At 24.3% G+C, this 27,375-nt stretch overlaps 1 protein-coding gene and 2 non-coding genes across 4 annotated transcripts in view; 2 read left to right on the top strand and 1 right to left on the bottom strand.

The window, feature by feature from the left end:
* The window catches only part of LOC122860746 (zinc finger protein ush), a 72,884-nt gene that overhangs the window by 8,617 nt on the left and 36,892 nt on the right, over positions 1 to 27,375 (bottom strand). Inside the window, exon 1 of one of the 2 annotated variants that reach the window (XM_044164690.1) lies at positions 20,932 to 21,335. The exons of the other annotated variant lie outside the window; for it this stretch is intronic. Within the exon in view, the coding sequence (XP_044020625.1) occupies positions 20,932 to 20,992 (61 nt within the window). The 5' untranslated portion in view covers positions 20,993 to 21,335. Of the gene's footprint in view, positions 1 to 20,931; positions 21,336 to 27,375 lie in introns of those variants that run through there. 2 annotated transcript variants of the gene reach the window in all.
* Trnak-cuu lies at positions 3,244 to 3,316 on the top strand. The gene has a single exon. It is a non-coding gene; the product is annotated as a tRNA-Lys (tRNA).
* Trnak-cuu lies at positions 13,464 to 13,536 on the top strand. Its single transcript has one exon. It is a non-coding gene; the product is annotated as a tRNA-Lys (tRNA).

The raw sequence follows: 27,375 nt of genomic DNA, 5'->3' as shown, positions 1-27,375 counted from the left end.
AATATGCAGAGGCTGATGGAGAATGGTTTATACATGTTGCCGATTAAGTCATGAGATGGGGTAGTCATTAAGAGATAACAACAGTTGACACTGTCGAGACACTTTGAAGATTGTCACAGTATAAAATTTAAAAAAAAAACAGACAAGTCTCTCACGAATTCTCATCTTCCACATCGTATCATCATCACCCGAAAAAAATTTAAAATATAATTAACAACATTTTTAAAATATATTTTTCCAAATCAAATACCTAAACCTAACAAATCGCAATTATAAACTAAACATTCATTCAATATATAAAAAATAGAAAATCAATTTTTTTAAAATTAAAATAAACCTATTAATTGGCAATAATTAAATTACCTATTGACAAATTCGTCGAACCAATTGAAAAATAAACTTGCCAAAAAAATAAAATACATATTTGAAAAAAAAAAAAAAGATAAATTTAAAGAAGAAGAAATGTTAAACGGGAATAACAAGAGAGAAAAAAAAAAAAAAAAATGTAAACGGACTGTTGAAACTCGTCTAGTGATCTAATCTTGTGCATTCTCCACGCTGCGTGCCTAATTAAAGATCAATATCTAGCGATATTATTGCACTTTCCGTCTTTCAGTATCCCTCTCTCCTTTCAATCCTCAAAATCCCTCTTTTATTCTCATCGTCTCATCCAGAAATACTGGACTGCCTTAAATATACCCCCCCCCCCTCCTCTCCAACAAAAGTTCCTCACTCTTTCTTGTTCACCACCCAGGTTATTAAATTCTCTTATCTCGATAAATCTCGCCAGGGCCAGTCCTGCATTTGCTATCTGATTCCGGTCAGCCTCCCGGCCTCGTTACGTCTCTTGTCCCTCTTGCTCTTAATCTTTTTTTTTTTTTTTTTTGTATAAATAAATAAAACCTAAAAATATCTTACCCCTTCTTAACTCTTTTTTTTTTTTTTTAATATTTATTTTATTTTTTCCCCCCAATTTTACAACCCTTGAAGAAATTTTTTTTTTTTTTTTAAATTTATCTATTATTCGCTTGTGATATTTGAAAAAAAAATGAATTTTAATTTAATAATAATTGGATTAATAAACAATTTATTTGATGGAAAAAAAAAAAATTTGTACATATTTTTTTATGTAATTTAAAATTATGTTGTCTTTTTTTTTTTTTAATCAGATAAATATTAATTGAATATATTAAATTACTGTTAATTAAATTAATTTTTGATTAATTAAATTGTAATAATGATGTTTAAAAGGATGCTCAACATATTGATTGAAAAAATAAAAAAAATAAATTAATTTTATATTTGTCAATTTATAAATTTGATAATTGATAAGTAATAAATAATTATTCATTGATAAATTGATAGTTTCTCAGGTTTTCAATGTATGTAAAGAAAAAGGATTTTTTATAATTTATTTTATATGTATTTGGTTTGTTGCGAGAAGGACGTTGGAGAGTTTAAGAGTGTAGAAGGTGAGCGAGAAGTATTCTGAATATTGCGATATGAAATCAGACTTGTTTTATATATCCACGTGTTTTTTTTTTTCATCAACAATTTAAATAAAAAAATAAAAAATATATTTAATATATGGACACGTCAGTTTGCTCCCACCAAAGCGATAATTGCCAAGCACACTGTGGGCTTCTGTCGAACGACATCGTTTTCATGTCTCAATGTTATCAAATTCATCCAATTCTTGCATTTTAATTTTTAATTCTCACCCTTTGAATAATTAAATATTTATAAATAATAATAATCCTCATGTCATAATATTATTTTTATAAATATTTTTTAAATCATTTATAATAAATTAAATTTTATTTCAATTTTTCTAATTTTTGCCTTTTAATTTTCATAAATAAATAATTTGAAATTTATGAAAAAAAAAAATTAAAAATAATTATGTTTATATGGTCCTGTTATTTTTGTAAATATTTATGATTTAATTTTATTTATTTTATGATTTTTTTATCAATTTTAAATTTTTATTTTTATAGATAAAATAATGTTGTTATTTATTGGTGTTTTTGTTAACATATTTGACGATGAAGTTACTGCTTTTTCGTGACTCAAACTTGGATATTTGAAAACGATGAATACAAGATGTTATTAATCATCACTTTATGCTGTTTACATTTATCAAGATTATACAATGACTGTCTAACAATATTTCATAAAATTAACAACTTTTATTATGTCATTAAAAAACCTGCAATTTTTATGATTTTTATTATACTTATTGAAGAAAAAAAATAATAAATATACTATATAAATTTAGTTATATGAGTTTTAAATGAAATGAAAATATTTGAGTTGTTAAATGTTTTAAGTGTTTGAGTAATATCATAAATTTTACAACTTGAAAACTTTTTTTTTTTTATAAATTTCATAGTAGATATTGGGATTTATCGATTGACTATTAAATAATGAAAAATAAAACGTTTAAGATAAATTTTGTTCTTTTTTTAATGTAAATTTTATAACAATTTAAAAAATATATTTTTTTTTTTTATTTGATAATTATATGTAATATTGTATTTAAAAATTTTAGAGGTAATTAAAAAGTTTTATTTAATGGTTTTTTTTTTTTTTTTTAATTTTGTTATCTTGCTGATAGTCTGTATCATTTGAGATGTAAAAAATAAATGAATCACGTGGTTGTGATCTTTTTTTTATCATAATGTTAAAAAAAAAAAAAAGTTTGACTCAAACCATGCATGCCATCAGAATGATAATCACTATTTCTTAATCTCTATCTTTTTCTATATGATAGTAAAAAAAAAAGACAACAACGAGAAAGCTCTTTCACTTCACTCAACTCAATCACCAAAGGCTATCTTTTACCGATATTACACACACAACATGCCTTCTTCTCTTATCATATAAAACTTTAGACCTTAAGTCAAGATATTGCCAGACAGTGGCGGCAAAAGTAACGGCAACATGAAGAAACCAAATATAAAAATATGTATAAATAATCGTAATAAAAATAAATATTAAAAATAAATTAAATATATATAATAGTTGTCATTAAAAATATTTAATAATTGTACATTAGAATATATATTATTAAGGAGGCTCAGTCATACCAGGGCTGTATTCTCAATTGATTATTATTTATTAGGTAAGTTTATTAGCAAATAAATGTTCAGATTTTGCAGTTTAATAAACACCTGTAAAATAATAGGTCAGCTTAAGGTTAGGTACGTTCCTTAATGTACCTTAATATCCTAGATAATAGACTCCCGGCTAGCTCAGTCGGTAGAGCATGAGACTCTTAATCTCAGGGTCGTGGGTTCGAGCCCCACGTTGGGAGACATTATTTTTTGCATTATACAATGATATTTCAAAATAAAAATTAACAACTTCATCAATCTAACCAACAAAACTTTCGTTCCATTTCGTTGATCTTCGATCTATTCTGATTTTTACCGAACGACTCTATTTTTTTGCTGATTTACTTTCAAAAAATTTTGGCAAAAAATGAAAAAGCCATTATTAACACGGTTTGCAGAATTATACAACTACTAGCGCTTGCGATTGATGAGCTTGAATGATAAAGATCAAAATGCAAAAAAGAAGAAAAAGAACACGAATACTCTGCAGTGCATCAATTGAAATAAATTTCTCTTCGATGTCAATGACAATGTAAGCAGTGCAAATATAAAATTAGCAGCAGGAGCAGCGCTTAAAGATTTCGAAAAAGCTTTCGACTCGGATAAATGATTCAATTATACATAGCGAAAAATCGAACAACCAATTGATCTAAATTTTGAACTTCAGATTTTCTCCGAAAAAAAACTGAAATGAACCGATAAAATTATGATAAACGCCGTCAGTTCAATTTCGAAAATGGAAATTCAATTTTACCTAGTCCTAAATTGCATAAAATATATCAACTCAAACTGTAAAATAAATAAACTCAAACGAAAAAAAAAACCATATATATTGAGCAGTTTAAAAATTCAGCGAAGAATCCTTTTAGCGGCTTTACGAGGTTCAAGTGAGACAAGATATCAGTCGAGAGTGACTCAAAGAGAAAAGAAGACGGTTAAAGAGGAAAAATAAAGAAAATAAATAAAAAATCAAGGGAGAGAAAGAGCAAATAAAAAATGAAAAAACAAAGAATATAAGAAAGAAAAGCAAGTGGCCCACACAACAGATACCAAAGAAAAAAAATAATAATAAAAAAAAAACCGTCATATATATTGAAAACCATAATTCGTTCATGTACTTGAATACAGCACTGTGCATTATCTCATCGCGTCACAATAAATACTGATTCTTGGAAGACCAGAAAAGCTATCCAAACTCACTTATGATTTTTTTTTTTTTTTTTCTTTTTTGCTTTCATCTCTCTCATTTTTTATACTTTTATCTTTTTTTTTCATGCTCCCCCTCGCCTCGTTTTTTATTTTCCTTCTTCTTCATACTTTTTTATGAAGAAAGAATGTTATTTTTTTTTATTTTTCAGAAGAGAATGCAGGTCCACCCCCGAGAGTTCTTTGGTCCTCTTTGCGTTCTCTATACCCTTTATCTAAAAACGGGCGACGCCGATAAGACCCCAAGGAGTAATTATTTCCGATAGGTATGGTATAGTAGCTTGACTATATATATACATGCTTATATCCACAAACCGATATCTACTTGTGGTTTATGCTTATGCTTTCACGCCACCATCTATATCACAAACCACTTTTTCTCAATTTTTTTTATTTTTTAAAAACTTTAAAACAACAATCTCTCTTTTTTTTTTTTTTTTCTTTAATTTTTTATACATCTTTATTATTATTAAAATAAATAAATATTATAAAATTTATATAAATAATTTTAGTCAATATATGGTTTATAGTTTTTAAAAAACAAATTAATCAATATTACTAAATTTATATAGCTAAGAATTTATTTGAAAAAAATTATAAATAATAAATAAAATTATCGATAAATAAATTTATTTTTTTGTTTATATAATAAATATTTTATTTTTTTAAACAACCAGAATAATTTTTATCCAGTTGGCGAATCGTGTCTCATCCGTCAGTCTAATGGAAACGGCAAAGGTTCATGGCCCCTTTGTCCACACACACACACACACACATTTACGTCCACTAATGTATAAATAAATTTAAAAAAAAAAAAAAAAAAAAACATATGCGACTTGTCTTACAAAGTGTCGATGATTTAAAAATATTATCTAAATTTTATTTATAAAAAAACATGATATTTATTTATTATAAATAATAAAAATAAAATTCATTTTTCAATGGATTGCCAAGATTGAGAGTAAGAATTGTTGGTATTTATTGAAAGATGACTTTTTATCATATTATTTATATTTTTTATGAATGTATAGAGTTTGAAGTGTGTGTGTGTGTGTATGGATGAGAGTCTGGCCAGTAATGTTATCAGTAAGCAAGTGGCGTTATCAGCACGATGCAGCCCCTCCTCCTTCTCTTCACCGACATACCAACAAACCAACAAACCAACCAACCCCTTCTTCAGCAAGTATAGACGATGTTGTGTTGCCTCAAACTATCTTTCTTCAACCTCTCTTCATCCCTCTGTGTTTTTTTTTTATTTATTTATTTTTTTTTCTACCCTTGCCTCTCTCAGGGGAATCACGCTAGAGAGCTCAGTGAGATTGCTACAGAGTGCATCACGCGATAACGAACCAAGTTAAACAATATCGAAGCTACAGTTTGTATATGTATCACTATTTTCTCTCTCTTGCTTTTAGTTTTCGCGGGGGTGTGTCTCAGTTTTCTCGAGGATTAAACTGTTACTTATTCGTCATCATTATAACTATATTATATACACTGCTATCATAATTTATAATAATAACAACTTGATTATTTATTTTTTCTCTTATCATTTTTGGCTTATAAAAATAATAAATAAATTAATAAAATTTATATTATCTTATTTATTTATATTTATTTATTAAGTTAAAAAATTAAATATTTAATTTCAATTATTATATTTGTTTATGAAATTTTTAATAATAGTTAAAAAAATTATCATAATTTTTTAATATAGTCTATTTTTTATGAGTGAGAAAATATAATCATGTAATCTTAAATAATTAATTTATATTTATTATTATTATATTTATAATATGCAGAAGATGCCTCATCAACAAACTGACTTTTAATATCAGCAAGGTAAAATCTTGGGTATGGTATATCGATCTAAATATTTGGACACGACGAAAGGTATATATAAAATAAAATAAAAAAATGAAATAAACAAGATAAAAAATATGATAATAATATAAAAAAGAATATACAAAAAAGGAGGTGAAGGAGAAGAAAAAAAGGATGAGTAAAAGAATGAGTAAATGGGGATGGAAAAGAATGAAAGGCTGAGAATAAGAAAGTAGAAAATTTAATCATCAAGTGATGTAGTGCGTTCGTTGGCTGTTCAAACCAATCGACAAGAAAAAAAATAAAATAAAAAGAGGGCGGATGATTCAAGTCGGTGGTCGTGAAGGAGTGATTGATGAGCATACAAACTAATGAGGAGCTGAACCACAAGACCAAAATCATGATAAAGATTGTACCACCAACACCAACAATATCATTGGTATCACCAACATCACCAACATCACCAACATCACCAACATCACCTCTCAAAACAACACCTTTTATTTTTTAATTTTTTATTTCTTTTTTTATAATATTGCACATCTTGGTTTAACTATCATTCAAGGCTTCATCTTAATTTAATCTGATGATCCCTTTTATTGTTTGTCTATGTATCTTCACTTTGTCTAATCATCCCTTACAAATATTACTTCCTTCCTAGTGGATTACATTCATACTGTCTGCTTGTCTATAAATTATGTATATTAGTTGGACAGATCAATTGAGAATTAGGAATAATTTATTTAATATTTTTTTTATATATTTTATTTTGAAAGAGATCTAGGTCTCTTGAGAAGTGTTGGCTTTGTCATAAAGCCTGTGGTGAACAAGATAGATTAAATATTGTTATCTCAACTGGTCCAGTCAAGTTTAAATTTTACCACAAAATAGCTCAAGCAAATCTCTGTCTTACTAACAAACTAACTAATAAATATATCCATTTATATTTTTTTTTTTAACAACAAATTTAACAAGCTATAAAAAAAACAATAACAAAAAAATTATACAATTTATATATATTTTTTTGTTACAAATGAAATTATAAACAAAAAAATTTCCAAGATAAAATATAAAACAATTTTTTTTTTTTTTTATCAACAAGGTAATAATGATAATGCAAATGAAATGCAAAAAAATAATAATTATTATACATATATACAGAGTTTATATTGAAGAAAAGTATGAAGGGTAGCTGATTGGGGTAAAAAAAAAAATGAAAAAAAAAAAATAAATAAATGTGTATTATAACGTGGAGTGGCGAGTATTATCAGGAATCATTTTTTAATCTGGGTCTGGAATCAGTTGGCTTGCTGTTAACCCCCTGTTACCCTGTTTTTGACTTACCCCCTACCCCTTCTTTAAACTCGCGTCTCTTTTAACCTGGTGCACTGATAACGAAAGGGTTATCACGCCACTCCACCCCCACGAGTTTTCTTTCTGTTACACCAAACCAGCTTGAAGAGATTATTATTTTCTCTTGCAATGTTTTTTATTTTTTATTTTTTTTTTATTATTATTGGCTTTTTGCTTGGAATTTTTTAGATTGTTTTAAACTATTTTCCTTTTTCATTTAAATTTATTGTACTACCCTTTACGGCGAAATTTTACGACGAAAAATCATGAATTAATTTTTAAAATATTAATTGTTATTTTATTGAAATTAAACCATTAATATTAACAATTAATTAATATTTATTTAATAAAAATTTTGAGTTTTATTAGCTCTATTAATTATTATAGATTAATAATTTTTTTATAGATTTTTTTTTAAACTATGGGAATTTTTGTTTTTATAAATTTTGTACTTTTTTTTTTGATAATTATTTTACCATCATTTAAAATATTTTCAAGTAGATTTTATTTAAAATATAATAAATGACAAATTAAAAACAAATTTATCTGCGTTATAATTTTTTTATGTGTTTATAAATTATTGATAAAGATTATTGTTGTTTTTTGTGATATTTTTTTTGGTTTAAATTTAATTATAATTGATCAGATAAAATATTTCAGACAAACAGATTTTTTAAATAATAATTATTTATGAAAAAACATATTATTTATTATTATTTAATATTAAAAACAATCAATGCAAAAAAAAATGATGATGATGAGAAAAATATTTATTGCACTTTGACGTGAATCGCTGTTTTATAGTGTATTATCAGTTTAACCGACAAGACGTTTCAATCGAGTTAACCAAAGGTTGCGGTAGATAATAATAAATAACAAAGTATATCCAGACTCACCACAATATAATTATTACGATGGTAATTACATAGTGGCTGTAACAACACACTGAGAATATTATTATCATATTGACTTTGCTTTGATAAAATAAATATTAATAACGATTAAATATTTTTAAAAAATAAAAAAATATCATAATAACCATTTTATCAATAAATGAATAATCAAGTAAACAAATTAAAAACATATATTTAAATATTAATAAATAATTAACAACAAAAACAAAAAAAAAAAATCATTGATAATAAAAATCACAAATACAAACAAATTTAAATTTTAAATTAAATAAACAATTAAATTGTTTAAAGCTTTAAAAATCATGATAATTAGTAGAAAAGTATATTAATAATAAATTTTTTATAATTATAAAAATGTTAGTTATTAATAAACTATTGCAAATGAGAAAAAAAAAAAAAATAGAAATTAATTTTATGAAAAATTAAATTGATAAATTTCTTTGAAGAAAAATGTTAAAAAAATTAAAAAAAAAAAAATATATTATCTATTTAATGAATAAATAAATGAATAATAAAATAAAGATTCTAATAATAATATTGTTTAAACAAATAATAAGTTAACAACAAAAATAGAAAAAAAAAAAATCGAAATATTATAAAAATTAAAAAATCGAAAAACTTAAATTTCAATTTGCACGAAAAAATAATAAATAAAATAATAAATCATGATAATAATGAAAAATAAATTTGTTATATAATTAATTAAAATATCAAACTGTAAAAAAACCAAAAAAAAAAAAAGGTATAAATAAATTTTATCAAAATGACATCAAGAAATTTCGTTAAAAAAAAGTAAAAAATTTAAAGAGTTAAAATGAGAAAAAAAAAAAATAAAGAAAAATTGATTGGCCTCAGGTGAGTAAATACTTTGTAGCAACATATTTTCAGTATATGTGTGTGAATCGGGACGAACATTGGTAGTTGTTGGATGTGAACAAATTGCGTACAAGAAAAAAGCTAAAGGATACGATCCTCTGAGATATGAAAAAGACCAAAAGGTAAAAAGAAAATACAAGGAGATACAATAATACACACACGTATAAATAATATACAAATATATACAGTAATATACACAATTACAAACAATACGCATATTCAAAGTATGAAAAAGATGAAGAAGAAAAAATATATATATGTTGATAAATAATACACATATATGGAGTTTTGTGGATGATAGAAAAAGACAGTGGGTGGATGAGAGATATAAATAAAAAAATATAAAAAAAAAAGAATTTATATATGTAGATGTATGAGTATAAAAAAAGAGGCGAGGTAAATTTCATCCTCCTATCATACTGATCTCACTGCGTATTTCCAAACAATGCTAAGACCGAGCGAAAATCACATCGCTTTTTAAAATCTGTACTGAGGCAGTTCTTTGAAAATCAGTTGCTCAAATCGTTTTACCAATTTTTATATGTGTAAATAAAATAATAAATTTATATAAATAATATATTATATTATTTTTTTTTTTTTATTAATTATTGTTTAATAATTTTATTATGAAAATTATTGGTTTTTTTTTTTACTAAATAATTTTTTAAAATTAATTTAAATATGGAAAAAAATTGTTTTGATATTTAAGTTTATTTTAAATATACTTTTTAAATTATTAATAATTAAATTTAATAAATTATTGAAAAATTAATAATTTTTTTATATTAATAACAATATTATTAATAATAATATTGTTATTAATCTAAAAAAATTATTTTGAATAATTTTTTTTACTATTTTACCGTCATGACACCATTATTCAACCAGTAGAGGCGTTTTTCATACTATAAAAATACTTATAAAATATAAAGTATGTAAATATAAAGTAATTATAAATTATAAAGTATGTATAAAATTTAATTTTTCAAGTATTTTTTCGAGGAGCTATTCACGGCCGAATTTAGTGACACCACCGAAGGGCTATGAATACATTGGTCTCATTCTGAGTGTAGTTAAGGTGTGGTCACGTTTAGTTATGTATAGTATTTGGACTTTTTTCACTACAACTTTTGTGAAAATATTTTTCCAAATCTTTTCGCGATTATACTTTGAATTTCTCCGTGATTACTCCGATTTTTTTCCATGTTGACCAATGCGGAGAGGAGAGAATTTTTTTCTCCGAAAAACACTAACGTGGAAAAATGTGAAAAGAAATTTCTTTTACTTAATAAAAAACTTAAAAAATATAGTTGAAATGTAGTAAGTAGTGTAGTCATTGTCGTTATATATAAGGTAAAGTACTTTTATTTTTTTACTACATTTCATAGTCGTGTTGTCACTATAATTCTGGCGATGAATAGCTCCTCGGACACCATGACTACACCAATGAATCCTCGTATTTTTTTTTAATTTTGTAAAAATAAAAGTAATAAATAATTGAAATTCAAATAATTATTTAAAATATAACTATAAATTTTTCATTTAAAATATTATTTTTTCAACTAAACATAAATAATTTTAAAAAAACTTGAAAAATTAATTATATAATTTAATAAATATATTGTAAAATAATGTGATCTTTACACCTGAGACATAAGTAGTCATGTTGAATGAATAAGAGAGAAACATTGTAAAAAATAAAATAAAAAAAAAAAAAATAATAAAAATAAAAGTGGCTGAGTGTGGTCCGCTATAAATCTTAGCCTCTCGGCTACTGTATTACGAGCCACCACACACATATCAACAAATACATATAAAAATGCACATAAGACATAACACTATATATTTTTTTTTTTATTATTTTTTATTTATAATACTGATGGCTTAAGGCACACACACAGTATAATCATTAACGCAACACCACTTACGTCAAATTACAAACTTCATATCCTCATTTTTTTTTTCTTTTGTCTTTTTATATTTTATTATTGTTATATGTTTTTTTTTTAAAACAAATTCTTGATGATTATTGTTCACTAATGTTTATCACTTGCAGATAATATTTTTTTTTTTAATTATTATTATTTTTTATTTATTTTTTTCTTTAAATTGTAATTTATTAATCACAATTTTCGTGCCTAAGCATTTATTCATGTTGATCATCAAAATGGAATTTTTAAATTCGTGATTAATCGACATGTTTTTTATCTGTATGTCAACAGATATGTTTCTAAAGAAGACTCGATTTTATATATAACAAAAAAAAATATTATAATAATGATTAATTAATATTTAATAAAAGATAAATTTTATTTTTATTTTTCCAACAAACGTCAGTTAAAATTAAATATTATAATAAAATATATAAATAAATGCATAAAAATTTATTGTTTAATTGTTTAAATATAATTTTTCAAATAGTTAAAATATATCGACAAATTTGTGGCAATTAAAATTCTCTTTGGAAGGTGGTTTTTTATTTCTTTGTTTATTCTTAAAAAGGGTTTTGTGTATTTATGTGTGTATAATAAGAACAAGATATCCCAAACAGGACCAGTTTCAGCCAATTAAGTTGTAGTCACCATCAGGAAACCACTTTCTTCCCACCCTTTATTTAATACCAATCATGTTAAATTATCACTGGTTTGCCACCTTTAACCACATCATCCCCAAAAATATTATTTATCATCATTTATCATTTGGCTAAATTATTTTTAAAATAATTAAGATTTATTGTTGTTTATTCAAATTGCGAATAAATTTTACATACTTTATAGAAATTATAATTATAAAGACAATTTAATTTCCAAAAACTCGATCGAATGGATTTTAAATTTACAAATTTCCATAACAAAAAGATAAATTGATGAAGAATATTTATAAAAATAAAAAACAATAAAATCAATACATAAATTCATTAATTAATAATAATAATAATTTTCTTAAATTTTTTTTGAATAAATTTAAAAAAAAAAATGAAAATACTATTTGAAAAATAAAAAATACTAATTAAAATATATGTTTTTTTTATCTTTACAGTACATTTTCATTGTAAACTTTTTAAAATATGTATACAGTATGATTTTTTTTTCTTCACAATATAAGATACTGCTGATAAAAAAATTTTTTTTGATATATAGTCCAAAAATCGTCGAACTTGCGACCACTACTGTAGAAAAGATCAATTTTAGATTTCCAGGGATTTATAACTTCCTCTAATATGGCATGATACCATCTCATTCCCTAGTTGCATTTTTTTTCTCCACCCTCCATATTCCTCTATTGAAAAAAAAAAAATAAAAAAAAGCTTTTCAATCCTTTTTTTTTTTTTTTTATACTCATCTATCATCGTTCATCATTTTAATATTTTATTAAATTTTAAAAATATAAAAATTCATTGAACTAACCCATCAATTCTAAAATGATGTTTTATATTTCCAAATTGAGTTATTTTTATTTTTCATCAAATTTCCTTGTCTGTTTCTTTTTTTTTTTTTACACACAAATGCAGTGTGTGTGTGTGTAAACAAGATTTGTATAATATGTATAGTAGGTATATGTTATAGATATATTCAAGTGCAAGTTACGTTATCTGCATGAAGCAGCGTCGACAAGATGTACATATATATAAAATGAGAGCAAGAGAGAGAGAGAGAGAGAGTATCGCTAAAGTTCACCCTTCTCTTACTCTTTCTGAAAAGCTCCTTCTGTTGTTACTTTGCTTCTTCAATGGTATTTTATATATATGCATATAATAGACCAGTGTGTATATAATACAGCTGGAAGGACATGAACATGAGGGTGTGTATACTGGGCAACTCGTTGTTCACTCTCTTTCACCCCTTATTTCTTAGCTTTATCAACAGTCACAAGCGTCTTGTTATCAGCATTGGCCATTTGAATATCTAAATACCCAATGTGGCAGTCTTAAGTGTTGAGAAAACTCAAATCTCTATGGACATCATAGACTCACTATCTTGAGCTTTTTTGATAACATTTATACTGCCTTGATAAAGTTTTTTATTTTTAAAATAGAAATATTTCAATGCTATATTTAAATTCATTGAATACATAAGCTTTAAACTAGATTATCTATTTGATATTAATTTTTTCATGTTTAACACGTGAGTATTCATTGGCATGGCACTTCTGGAGCAAAAAAACCCGGTCAGCACACTCCCGGCTAGCTCAGTCGGTAGAGCATGAGACTCTTAATCTCAGGGTCGTGGGTTCGAGCCCCACGTTGGGAGACATTATTTTTTGCATTATACAATGATATTTCAAAAAAAAATTAACAATTTCATCAATCTAACCAACAAAACTTTCGTTCCATTTCGTTGATCTTCGATCTATTCTGATTTTTACCGAATGACTCTATTTTTTAGCTGATTTACTGTCAAAAAATTTTGGCGAAAAATGAAAGAGCCATTATTAACACGGTTTGCAGAATTATACAACTACTAGCGCTTGCGATTGATGAGCTTGAATGATAAAAATCAAAATTCAAAAAAGAAAAAAAGAACACGAATACTCTGCAGTGCATCAATTGAAATAAATTTCTCTTCGAAGTCAATGACAATGTAAGCAGCGCAAATATAAAATTCGCAGCAGAAGCAGCGCTTAAAGATTTCGAAAAAGCTTTCGACCCATTAAATGATTTAATCTACATAGACATCAAAAAATCCTTTTCAAAAACATCGACTCTTATGGTTTAATAAAAATATCAAGCCAATCTGAAGTAAAGTATCTTTGACAGTTTGATTTATTCGTTACCAGCTGGTAATCCATACAATATTGTACCATACGCTTATCCAATTTCGTAGAACATTGGCTCCTCTGTCATGAATAAGCTAAAACTACTCGAGAAATTATGATATAAGAATCTGCATAGAATCAAGATCCAGTCATTGAAACTATAAGCACTTTATTAACAACGCAGATATTTTAAACATGGCCCATGTACCTAGAATAGATAACTCCACTCTGTTGCTAACATGTTTCGACTATTATAATGTACATTCTAATAAAGACAGCATCATCTGACAAATTAAACGACATCCAATTTTAGAAGCAATGATTAACTATCACAGAATTATCGCCAAAATCAAATTCCAAGTCTTCAAAAGTCAAAACATTTCTATTTGCAGATATATTATTGACACTGTAAAATATTTTTCTAGCCTAAAGAATGCTCACAGAATTTCTTCAACTATGCTCCATAACAATCTCTTGATTATTTGCCAAAAGATAATCCACAAAATTTTAAAAATAAGTTTCAATCAATATTATTTATCAAATAATTTGTTTGATAAATAATATGCATTAATTTTCATTGTAAAATTCATATAAAGATCATGTGGTTGATATAGTCTTGAAAATTTTTATAAAACTGGCCAAATGAGATAAGAAATGTTGATGAATCCAAAACATTTGACCTCTTTCACTTAAACAAAGTTATGTGGTACAACCTGGCACATGCCACTCAAGCTATAATATAAATTTTTGTTAAAAAAAAAGAAAAAGAATATCAAGTAACAAACTTAGACATTTTCATTCTTCCATCACAATATTGTTTGTAATAAAATTTTACATAAAATATCTTATCATATTTTCATTATTTATTTATATAGTCTAGTTTTACAAATATAATTTTATTTTTCAACTGTCATGAACAACAACGTGAAATCAACATAAACATTTTGTGAATTTTTAAAAATACCATTAAATTTTTGTGTAAATAATGAGCGAAAAAATTAAAAGAAAAATTTAAATCAAACCAAGATGTTGATGATGATAATCAAGCTGTAAATAAATAAATATTAAAAAGCTTTTGAGGATTTATAAAATGTGGTATTTATGTCTGAAATTTATAATAGATATAATATTGAATTGGTAACTTGTAGGCAGCTAATATCCTCCTGGTCGTTATCCCTAGGCTCATCTCAATAAATTCAATATATACTTGTATTAAATAACAGTAGATGTGTACATGTATAATCAACAATCAATTCCCATTCCAAATTTTATTCACCATCCCTCATATCATACTGTGCTAACTTGATTTTTCATGTATATAGATATAGTTTCTACCCTCAAACATGATTGCAACTACCAGTCTATACCAATCTCTTGATTTGCTTTCAAACTACCCAAACCTTAAAATGTCCAATGACAGAGATGAGCTCTACTCTCTTCTCGTCGATTATTCCTCACAAACTCTCTCCATGTATCTTTTAATCTCTAGTGTCTACTTCAATTCTTTTTTTTTTTTTTTATTTTTCATTTCAAAATAAATTACTGTGTAAATTACTTATTGATTTTTAATCAATAAGTTGATGTAAATTTTAATTTTTTTTTAAATTTTATTTATTTATTTTATAGTATTAATAATTATTATTTTTCTTGGAATATTTTATTTGAAAAAAATATAATTTAACGTAATTATTTTTGAATTTGTCAATAAATAAATAAAATAAATAAATAAAAATATTTAAATTTTATTTTATTATTTTATGAAAGTTTTATTGTTTTCTTACAAAAATTTTTTTTTAATTTTTGATTTTAAAAAAAATTAAATAAAATTTCTTTTGTTCCTAATTTTTTTCTAAATAAATCAATCAATTATTTAAGAATAAAAAAAAAAAAATACCTTCTCTATTTTCTTGAGCGTAATTTTTTTAAAATCAAGAATTGTAAAAATATAAATTCAACGATAACATTTATCAAAATGATAATATTATTGAGTCGTTAGTTAATCTGTAGGTATGTCTTTCATCACCTGTATCTTAGCCAGTAATACCAGCCACCCCAAAAGTGCTAATATCCCTTAACCCTTTTTTTCTTTTCAGATAATACATAATCGATCGAAATAAAAGAGTTGTGAAAAATGTTAGTGTAATTTATCCAGTGTCAATATAAAAATATTTTAAATGATTATATATGTGTATATATTACAACACTATTATACATTTATTTTCTTGGCTGTATAATATCTCGTGAGAGCAAGTATAAACCGTCCAAGCAATGCTTGAAGATAAAAATAATAAATCATCAGGACACCCTTATATTTGAGTTTACTAGAAAAGGAAGGTGAACGCATCTATGCCATTGCCGATTTCAAATGTCGTTTATTAAAAAATAATAATAATAATAATATGTATGTATTTGTGTGTCTATTCAGTGGGTGTTTTACATGAATTTGTGATTTTATTTGGTAGTGTTAGTGGTGGTGTTGGTGGTATCGAGAAACTCAGACCGATACGGAAATAGCTACGTTGGAAAGATATGAAATCGTTTCGTTTGAAAATTCGTTTGATATATTTGTTATTTTTTTTCGTTGTGAAAAAGTTACGCAATTTATATATACAAGTAAATATATACTTTAAAAATATGTAGTTGTATTATTATTATAATTTTTTATGTATCAAGTTTTTTTTTTTCTTTTTTAAAAACCTTCTCAACTCCCAATATCAATATTTCCTATCTCAAGAAATTTTCAATGTCGATTAATAACGAGGTGTCATTGTAATATGATAAAAACTACCCTTGTATATATTTTCTATTTTTTTTTTCATTAGTTTATTGATATGTATATTTTATTAAAAATCAACTAAATATAATAATTATTTATCAAGTTTTTAAATAGTTTATTTGATTTTTAATTTTTATTTTTTTTTGAATAAATACATACAACAGTTGATGAGGAAAAAAATAAAACATATAGAATGAATGAAAACCTGTGATGTATAAAAAACCCCTAAAAAGTTGTAAGCGGCATGTAGAGAGTTTAGCGAAAGGGGGTTCAAAAGGGGGTGGGCTTATCGCAAAGTGCACGCGGTCGCCACCGCCAGTCACCACTTTTACTGAGTGGAATTTTTAAAAATACAAAATACATAACTAAAAAAACAATAAAAAAATATCAACAAACAATTAAATCAACAAATTAAATTAGTTAAAAATTATTTGGATTAAAAAATCATCATTACAATTAATTTTTTATATAAAATTAAAAAATAAAAATAAAACTATATAAACAAATATTTAAAAAACAAAAAATTATCATTAATATTTTAATAAAAACATTAATTACGATTAATTTTATATACTTATCCGTGATAAAAACAAAAAAAAAAAAAAAAAACGATCTTTAAACTTGTAAAATTCATAAACAGACGTAAATTAATATTTATCTTCAAGATATCACAAATTATAATAACATTTATTATATTTTCAAATTAATAATTAAATCATCTCATCCCAATAATTTTTCATTATTTTTATATTAACCTTATAAACAAACAAATAATTTAAAAAATAAATTATCAAATTACTTTCTCTTGAGATAACATAATTATTATTTTCTTTTTTTTTTTTTCAAATATATTTATCTAAAATAAAAATATAAAAAAATCATTTTAAAATAAAAAAAGGGGTATATTTTTTGTTGTTATATTCTGGTATAACGATCAGTACAAACAATGTTTAACTCATGATACACACAAAGAAGATTCCTCCTCAATTTTAATATTATTATTGTACATATTTTTTTTATAAGATTTTAAACTCTCGCACGCGGTTTAAACTATACACACGCGTTATATAAATTTATATATTTTAATTTTCAAGATATCAATATTGAGGATCATCATGTCCCCACTTTGATTATTCCCATGCTGGTTTTATCCACTGCAATTGTTGATGCATCCACACAAATATACATGTACCTTTAACATGTTATACAAAAAAAAAAAAATAAAGAAAGTACATATGGGTAAGTCAATGTACATGTAGTAAAGATTATAACACACACATGTGGCTATAAAAAATACATACATATATATTTATTTAAAGAAATAAGAATTGTTGCTTGAAGCCAGGGCGAATAAGGCGAATTGGATGAGAGGCCTGGCCCGCAGGAAGATCATCATGCCAGGTGCGGAGAAAGAAAGAACAACAACTGGCTGCATTGATTCAACAAAGATAATAATTTAAAATAAAAAAAAAAATATATTTATTTATTTTTTATTTGGATACTTTTGCAAATAGCCAGACACAACTTGCCAAAGCGTTTCGATCTTTTGATTTTCACGCGTCTGCATTTGTACTCATCTCTCTTCTTTCACTCTTTAAATTTTTTTTTATACATGTGTGATAATAATAAATATAATAATAATAATTTATATGAAGAACCCAAGATGCCCTCATCGAGATACAAATGGGATATATAACTATGCAACCTGTTATTATACATTGGCCTATACAAACAACGTGTTAATCGACAAAATTTTCACTCAACATTCAACAACTCGATATATATTTATTATTTTGATATAAAATATTTTATATTAATTTTATTATTATATTTTAATAATCAATGATTTACTGGAATTTAAAATGTTTACTTTTTTTTTAATGATGATGATGATTTAATTATTTTTATTTATTATGTAATATGGGAAATTAGATGTTGAGATTTTTTTGCAGCTTTTTTTTTTTTTTTGTTATTTAATTATAAATTTATTGTAAGGGTTGTTTTTTTTTTTAAATTTTATTGTTGGGGTTAAATTTTTGTCAATCTTTTAACTGTATTGAGCTTTTTTTTTATTTATTTTTTAAATGGTTTTTTTTATTGTTGGTTTTTTGTGGAGCAATGATATTGAAGTTATTTTTTTAATTTTTATTTATTGGATTAATTTAAAAATTTTTAATTGTCAAACAAAAAAGAGGGGGAAATGTAATTTGTTGTTTTCAAAGTTAAAAAATATAAATTTTGAATTTTTAAATGTTTTAAAATTGTTAATGAAAAAAAAATCTTTTAAAACTTAGATAATTTACATTAGAAAAAAAAAAAAAAAAAATAATTAAGATTAAATTTTACATTTTATTATTCAACTACGTGTTGAAAAAAAAAATATGTTAAAAAACCATCAAAAATTATCTTAAAAAATAAAAATATAAAAATCTAGTTCCTCAAGCTAGCGATCACGATTCGTGGTATCTTCAAGCCAGTAGAAATAAATCGTGATGGATGAACGAAGTAAATAAAATAGATATTCCCCGATAAACTAGATAATACAAAAAAAAAAATAAAAATAAAACCAACAACTCCATCAACTAAAATACATCTCTAATAAAAATAAAAAATCTAAATTTTTTTATATATTCCATAAAACTTTTATCAAAAAAAAAAAAAAAAAAAAAAATAATATTTATTATTAAAAATATGTTTGCGCAATGGCAGATGCAGATTAAGACAAGAGGTATATATACACACAATATGCTTATCATCACATATACATAAACAGTATATTCAAGCAATGCTGGCTTCATTAAAAATAGCAATCTTCATTTAGCCATTTCTGACATGGCAAATATAGCGTGACGCAAGTGTCTTAAAAAATTTATACAAAAGAAAAAGAAAAAATATAAAATAATACTAAAATTAAGTAGCATCATGTAAGCAACATGTACACAAATTATTTTATAAATAAATAAATAATAATATAATATTTAAAAAAAAAAAACTTCTCAAGAGTGATATGGAAATCTTATCACTTTGCAAACCGCACCAGGCAAATGTTCGGCCTCGTTTTATCGCGCCCACTGTGTGGCTTATCGTCAAAACCAACGTCGACGTCGACAACGACAACGACGACTTGCATTTTTATATTCCCCCGGTTCTTTTACAGAGATGCCTGCTGGTCATAGATATGCCATAGATATTCTAATAATAAAAACCACTCCACTTTACTACTACTACTTTTTTTTTATTAAAATTCTTAAATATGTAACAAAAATTTTTATCAAACATTTAAATAAATGAATCAATTTTTATATAATATATATTGTTTATTTATTTATTTATTTATTTATTTAATATAAATATTATGTTTATATAAAACATAATATGTTGAAGGTGGATTCAGTGGATCGATCAATTGATATAATCCGCATCGTCCGCCTTTCGATCGAGTATATGCAGTGTGTACCTTGTATATTTAAAAAAAAAATATATAAAAAATGAAAAAAAGGGGTATGCCTTGTGCACTCGTACCATAATTATCACATTTAACAATCAGAACCCTCCCACGTGTTAATTTGCTTGTTGGTTAACCCATGCCTTCTTCTTCTCTTTCTCCTTCTTCTTCTTCTTCTTTACCCTTTTTTTATGTGTTTTATATAAAACCATTTGAATTCCTCCCTTGAAAAATTTACCAACCTCATTTTTTTTTTCACTGCTAAATTTTTTGTTTAAAAAAAAAAAACCTCTCGCTTACTTTGAAAAAAAAAAGATCAAAAATTTGATTAGATTTTTTTTGTTTTTTTTTTGGTGATCTTATTTTTATTATTTTTTTTTGCTCAAATAAATTTCAAGGTGAGATTTATTATTTGATTTGTGAAAATGATAAAATTTTTTTTTTTAAATCAAATATTGCAAAAGATATTTTAATGATTAGATATTTTTTTTTTGTATCTTTAAATCAATGAGAATTTTTTGATTTTTATCATTTTGATAATATCTGATTTTAATTGCATAATTATCATTTTTTTTTCGATGAATTATCTGTTGTAAAAATTGTACAAATTATTATTATAAATTTATTTTTTTTTTTTTTTGTGTTATTTTGATTAATTTTAAAACTCACTTTTTAATGTTGATGGATTGATGATGAGACTACGTCTCTGTCGCCACAATAAAATACTCATTTATAAAATTTAAAAAAGAATAAAAAATCACAAATGAAAAATTAATATCTTATCGAAGATATTTATCCAAAAAAAATCATCATTTTAAAATTCAATGAGCTAGGATTTTTAATCTACGTCATTTTAGCTATATTAAAAAGCCACATTAATAATATTTTTTTAAACTATAAATAAATAAATAAACAACAATAATAAAATTAAAAAATTATCAACTCAATCTTGATAGAGAAAAAGAGACAGCAATCACAGGTGTGCAAATTGTCTTGTCTATTGTCAACCGATGCTTGCAAAACACAAATGAATAATCATCAAAACAATTATTTTTATTTTTCTATTTTTTTTACTTGATATTATCTCTCTAAAATTGCTTATAGTAACCCTTTGATAACACTGATGATTTTTCAAATCACTACATCACCGACAAGCCTCCCTCTTTTCTTTTAAACTTTAACATAATTTTTTTGTTGTTTTTTTGTTTTAGAAGCTTTTTTTTTCCCAAATAAATACACACAAAAAATTGAATAATAATTTCAATTCACACTGTGTTTAGTCTATTTTTTTTTAACGTTAAAAAATTGCGGAAAAAAATATATTTGTATCATCGACAACGAATGTTCAAGCAATACTGACAACACAAGTCTAAAGAAACTCTGTCTACCTGGTACCTTATCACATTAATTTTTTTTTTTTTTTTTTTTCTCTCTCTATCTTGTTTTTTTATTTTATATATTATCTTTTATTTTTGTATTCCCTTTTTATATTTTTTTTTTTTCATTTCTTGCTTTCATATCGCACACAGTAAACATTTATTTCCCTCATATTGACAAATACAATTATTAAAATTATAATGCAAATTGTACGCAGTTAATATTTGCAATGTTTTTAACTTTGGCCATTGAACAATTTTAATCAGTGATTAAATACATTTACTAAACGATTATGTAAACCGGAAAATAAAGAAAAAAAAATTATTATCAATTGATGTTGTTTTTTTTGTCGATAAAAATCAAATTTTTTTGTAATTATTTAAATTGATAAAAATTCAAGATAAAATTTTTAGTTTTAGTATTAATTTTATCAAATAATAATAATTTTTTTGTTTCTTTTGATGAGATAGATAAGAGATTGTATAGTTGATAGTGCATGGGTGCACTTTGACTTCATGAGAAATATAAGAAGATAGAGTAGATAATAAAAATAAAAAAAAATAATAATAATAATAAAAATAAAAAAAAAATAGGGTCGGTTGGGTGGATATGAAACGAGGGAGAAGAAGGAGGAGGAGGGCAATGAAAAGAATGAAATAAAGATAGAATATATATATATGAATAAAAAGAAAATGGAAGAGTAGACGGTTACAGCTCTGGGGTTTGTATCGTCGCGGGCGTTATCAGGAGCGCTCTACAGTCTTGGGTCCTATCCGGGATGCCTTATCGGCCTCGTTCTAGATCGGCCAGTATGATTGTTTAAAAAATGCGCGCGAGACTGTCGGCCACCTATACACACATACCATTTAAAAAGAGAAGAAAAAAAAAAATAACATAAAAACTATATAAACTTTTATATAATATTCATATTCTTAATATTATTCATATTTTTATTTCTTGAAACGTGGAAAAATATAAATAAATATTTGAAAAATTAAGCTAAAAATCAATGATAACATTGAGTCATTTGAATAGGATAATTAATAAATGACTTTTTGATGGAAATAAATTGTTAAGCTAATCCAAGATCATCATGCATGATAAAAGTAAATTGAAAAAAAAAATAAAATAAATTTTGAAATGTAATATTAATTATTGAGATATTTTAAATAGTCATTTAATTATTATGTTTAATATTTAAAAATATTTTTGCTATTTTAATAATCATGAATTTTCATTGATAAATAACAAATGTTTTTTTATACCAATACACGCAACATGATGATTTTTTATTTTCATAATTATTCAGCATTATCCAATGCCCCTTAAATCACTACAACCAAAATTACTCCAAAAAAAAAGAAAAAAAAATAAATACAAATTTGAGATAACAAATTTGATAATTAAATTACATTTTTTTTCCATCATTATATTTGATTTTTATTATATTTATTATTCATCAATAATTGATAATGTAATTTTGAAAATTTATCAATTTCTAGAGATTAATTTATTTCTTTATAAAAAAAATAGATATATAATTAAAAAATCTACACATGATGAATCATCATGATTTATATTTCGCCTATTATTATTATTATTAATATATTTTTATTATTTTTTAATAATATTCCAATTGATTTCAGTGTCGGTGACCGCTGGCCTCTTGGGAGCTAAAAAGATGCTCTCCCTGGCGCCGTGTTATCTTATTCGTTGAGATCCTCGATGTGGCGTCGTGTGTTCAATGTGAATACTTGAGACACTGTGTATATAAAGAAGAAGAATAAAAAAAATATAAAATAAAAAATTTAAAGAATATTTATAAAAAACCAAACTGTAAAATGCAACAGTAAGTTTACTGTCCATTTTGATGACTAATCTACACCATATCATCATAAACCACAATCATAAAGTCCATATCAAAATGATAAAATCAAAAGAAAGAAAAAAAAAAACAAAAATATCATGAAAGCAATTTTTAATATTAAATAAAATAAAATATCTCGAGGTTTATATATCGTTGCAAGTTTTTATCGTATGTTCAAGTTTTAACGTTTGCAATTATGATTACGTCATGGAGAAATTACAACAAACTAGCGATTAGGATGTGGTATGGTCATATACGCGCGCTTGCAAGTTAACCTCGTCAAAATATTATACTGGATATGGTGAAAATAAATTGTATATATATACAACATGTAAAAGCTAACTCACCATGAGAAAAATTCACTAGATTACACAGAGAAAATGAAAAATGACCTTGAATAATTCACAAAAAAAAAAAAAAACAAACATTTTTTATATTTTTAATGATTAATTTATTTATATTTTAAATATTTTGCATTTAAAAAAATTACAAAAATATAATTATGCCCTTTAAATTTCCTACAAAAATTTAAAAAAAAAAAAAAAGAAAAACTTATTTTTAAAAAACCCCTAAAACAGGTGGAAAAAAAAAATTTCAAAAATTTTTTTTAAATATTCTTAAGAGGGTTGTGTAAGGACCAATCCCAATACATTTTTTTTTTCTCTGTACAATTATTTGTCAACAATATACACGAAAAAAAAAAAAATCAACAAAATTTTTATCATCAGTAAAAAAAAAAAAAAAATCTAAAACTTGACTTTGACAAATAGCCAATGATTCGTAATCTTAAAATTTTTTTTCTTCTTCATCTGTTATCAAAATATAATCTACACATAGATACACCCATACATGTATATATTTGTGATCCATTTCATCCCCCAAAAATAAATTCAAACGTGTGGACATGATTGACCATAATTCATCACACAAAATACAGTGGTTCAGCGTGCATCGACCCGATGAATGGATTTATTAAGCTTTAGTTAAAGCCCTGGATGATATCACACACACACACACACACATATATATATAAATAAATAAATATACATGTGATTTTAGTAGTGTCTGACGCATTTAGCCAAACTCAATCTTTGGCCTTGGCATTCTCAATAAATGGATCCACTGTGTTCACTCTTCTTCATCTTCTTTCTATACATTTATTTAATTTATTTGTGTATTTTTTTTATATTTATTTATTTAATTTAATTTTTTATTTTTTTTCTTATTTTATATTCTTCATCTCACTGGCTTTTATCCGATAAGATAAAAAATATATACTCGGTCTCTATCGTTTTTGGAATAATAAAGACAAGTCAGACTTTATTTTAGTATATGCAAAAAAAAAAATAATAATAAATAAAATATATATTAAATATATTAGTCCTTTATTTTTTTTTGTTATTTAACTGAGTGTCAATGAGGGAAAACACATCCGGAGAACGACAAGAGGCACGCACATGTATTTTTATTTTTTTTTATATTTTAAAAATTTTTTTTAGACATCGATTTGCCATTAAGCCATTAGCGATACCAAAGAGACACACGAGGAGTCAAATACACTTGGCTTTCACTCGGTTAATATACTCGAATTTTTTTTTTTTTTTTATGATTATATTATGTATTATTTTTTAAATTGTTTTTTTTTTTTTTGAGAGAAATTTTTCTTGAGGATCCTCGTTGATGCACGTGCCATTTCCGTTTAATTGCACCCGCAGATCACTTGTGTATCCGGTGTCATCTTTTTAATGACAAAACCCTTGAATAATAAAACTTTAAGACGGAAGTCTATTATCGAGAACAGAAAACTTGAAAAATCCTTTAAAGACAATTTAGTTTATGTTATATAAAATAAAGAGTGGGTTTTTCTTTTTTTTGCTTTGTTTTCAAGTTGATTTTTTTTTAAATATATTTAATAAAATCTTGATTGTATTGAAAATAAATTGAATGAAATGTCGGGACGCGTGTCACCTGGATATTCACCATTATGACAAGAGAAATTTTATTTTTTATTATTTTTTTTTAGTTACCGATATTATACTCTATGTGACAAATCGAATGAAAAGTTACAATTCAATTTCAAGTTAATTTTTAGAATATGTTTTATTTGAATTTTTTTTTTTTTTTATATTAATTTAAACTAAAAAGTGTCAAAAGTGACAAATGGAGAATGGTGAATATGGACAAGTGAAAAAAATAGAAGAACAAAAATTCTCGTTATTTTTATAATTGATTTATTTATTTTATCAAGTTTTTTATATCAAATTGAACAGTTGTTTTTGTGAATAACATTGTTATTATTAATTCTGAATAATAAAATTTCTTGATGAAAAAAATTAAACCTAGATCATTCACCAGTTTGGGATTTAATAAATTTCAAAAATTATATTATCAATTATTGATGAATAAATATAATAAAAATTAAATATAATGATGGAAAAAAAATGTAATTTAATTATCAAATTTTGTTATCTCAAATTTGTATTTATTTTTTTTTCTTTTTTTGGAGTAATTTTGGTTGTAGTGATTTAAGGGGCATTGGATAATGCTGAATAATTATGAAAATAAAAAATCATCATGTTGCGTGTATTGGTATAAAAAAACATTTGTTATTTTTCAATGAAAATTCATGATTATTAAAATAGCAAAAATATTTTTAAATATTAAACATAATAATTAAATGACTATTTAAAATATCTCAATAATTAATATTACATTTCAAAATTTATTTTATTTTTTTTTTCAATTTACTTTTATCATGCATGATGATCTTGGATTAGCTTAACAATTTATTTCTATCAAAAAGTCATTTATTAATTATCCTATTCTAATGACTCAATGTTATCATTGATTTTTAGCTTAATTTTTCGAATATTTACTATTCAAATATTGCAATTAATTTATTCTTCACTTACCATTTTTTTAGATATAATATATAATTAATGAAACTTGCAAATTTGTCATGTGATTACAGATAAATATATGATATTTTGTTATATTTCATTTTTAAATGAACACCGAAATATACGAGTTATTATTTATGATTAATATACAAGGTGAATGAATGATCTTTAGTCGATTAAACCCACCACGAAGTTAAAAAAAAAAAATAATAAAATCGAACTCGTTTTGACACATCTTATCCATGTTGATCTGTTTCATAAAAATTTTCAAAAGTCAAAGACACATCTGAATCGATGATCACAACAACTAACAAGACCCATCAATTTTTTTTTCTTTCATTTTCTATAAAATATATATACTTATTATAATTTATATATTTAAATAATAAATCCAAGTCTTGATAAAAATTCTGATTAAAAAAATAGATATACCAATTCCCATCATCATCATCATCATTATTCCCTAATACACATTTCATTTATATATAAAATATATATTTTTTTTTCTTCAATTTTAAATTCCATATTCTATCTTTCATTTTATTTTGGCATCAGACAGGTGTCCAATATTTAATTTCTCAATATAATAATTAAAATATAAATAATATAAATAAATAAATATTTTTTTTCAAGATCCGGTTATACATATACATATCGAATAACTATACTAATGATATTCCGAGTGTCAAAATAATAAAAAATCAAAAAAAAAAGTGGAAATGGTCCAGCCTCAAAATAACGGATTGCTTGATTAGATTGTGAATAGGATATAAGAGGGCAGAAATGGATAAAAAAAGTTGATATAAAAAAAAAATATATATAAAATTAAAATAATCTAAACTTAAATAAATAAATAAATAAATTATAGTCGAATGTAAGTATTTATTTTTTTTCACCTTTTTTTTTTTTTTTCATCTCGTTTATCTCGTCTATCTTTGCTGCGAGTGGAAAAAAAAAAAAAAAAAATGA

This window comes from Aphidius gifuensis, linkage group LG1 (genome assembly GCF_014905175.1).
Source record: "Aphidius gifuensis isolate YNYX2018 linkage group LG1, ASM1490517v1, whole genome shotgun sequence".
Taxonomy (NCBI): Eukaryota; Metazoa; Arthropoda; class Insecta; order Hymenoptera; family Braconidae; genus Aphidius; species Aphidius gifuensis.
The sequence above is the reverse complement of the archived record's forward strand: the minus strand, read 5'-3'. Positions and strand labels throughout refer to the sequence as shown.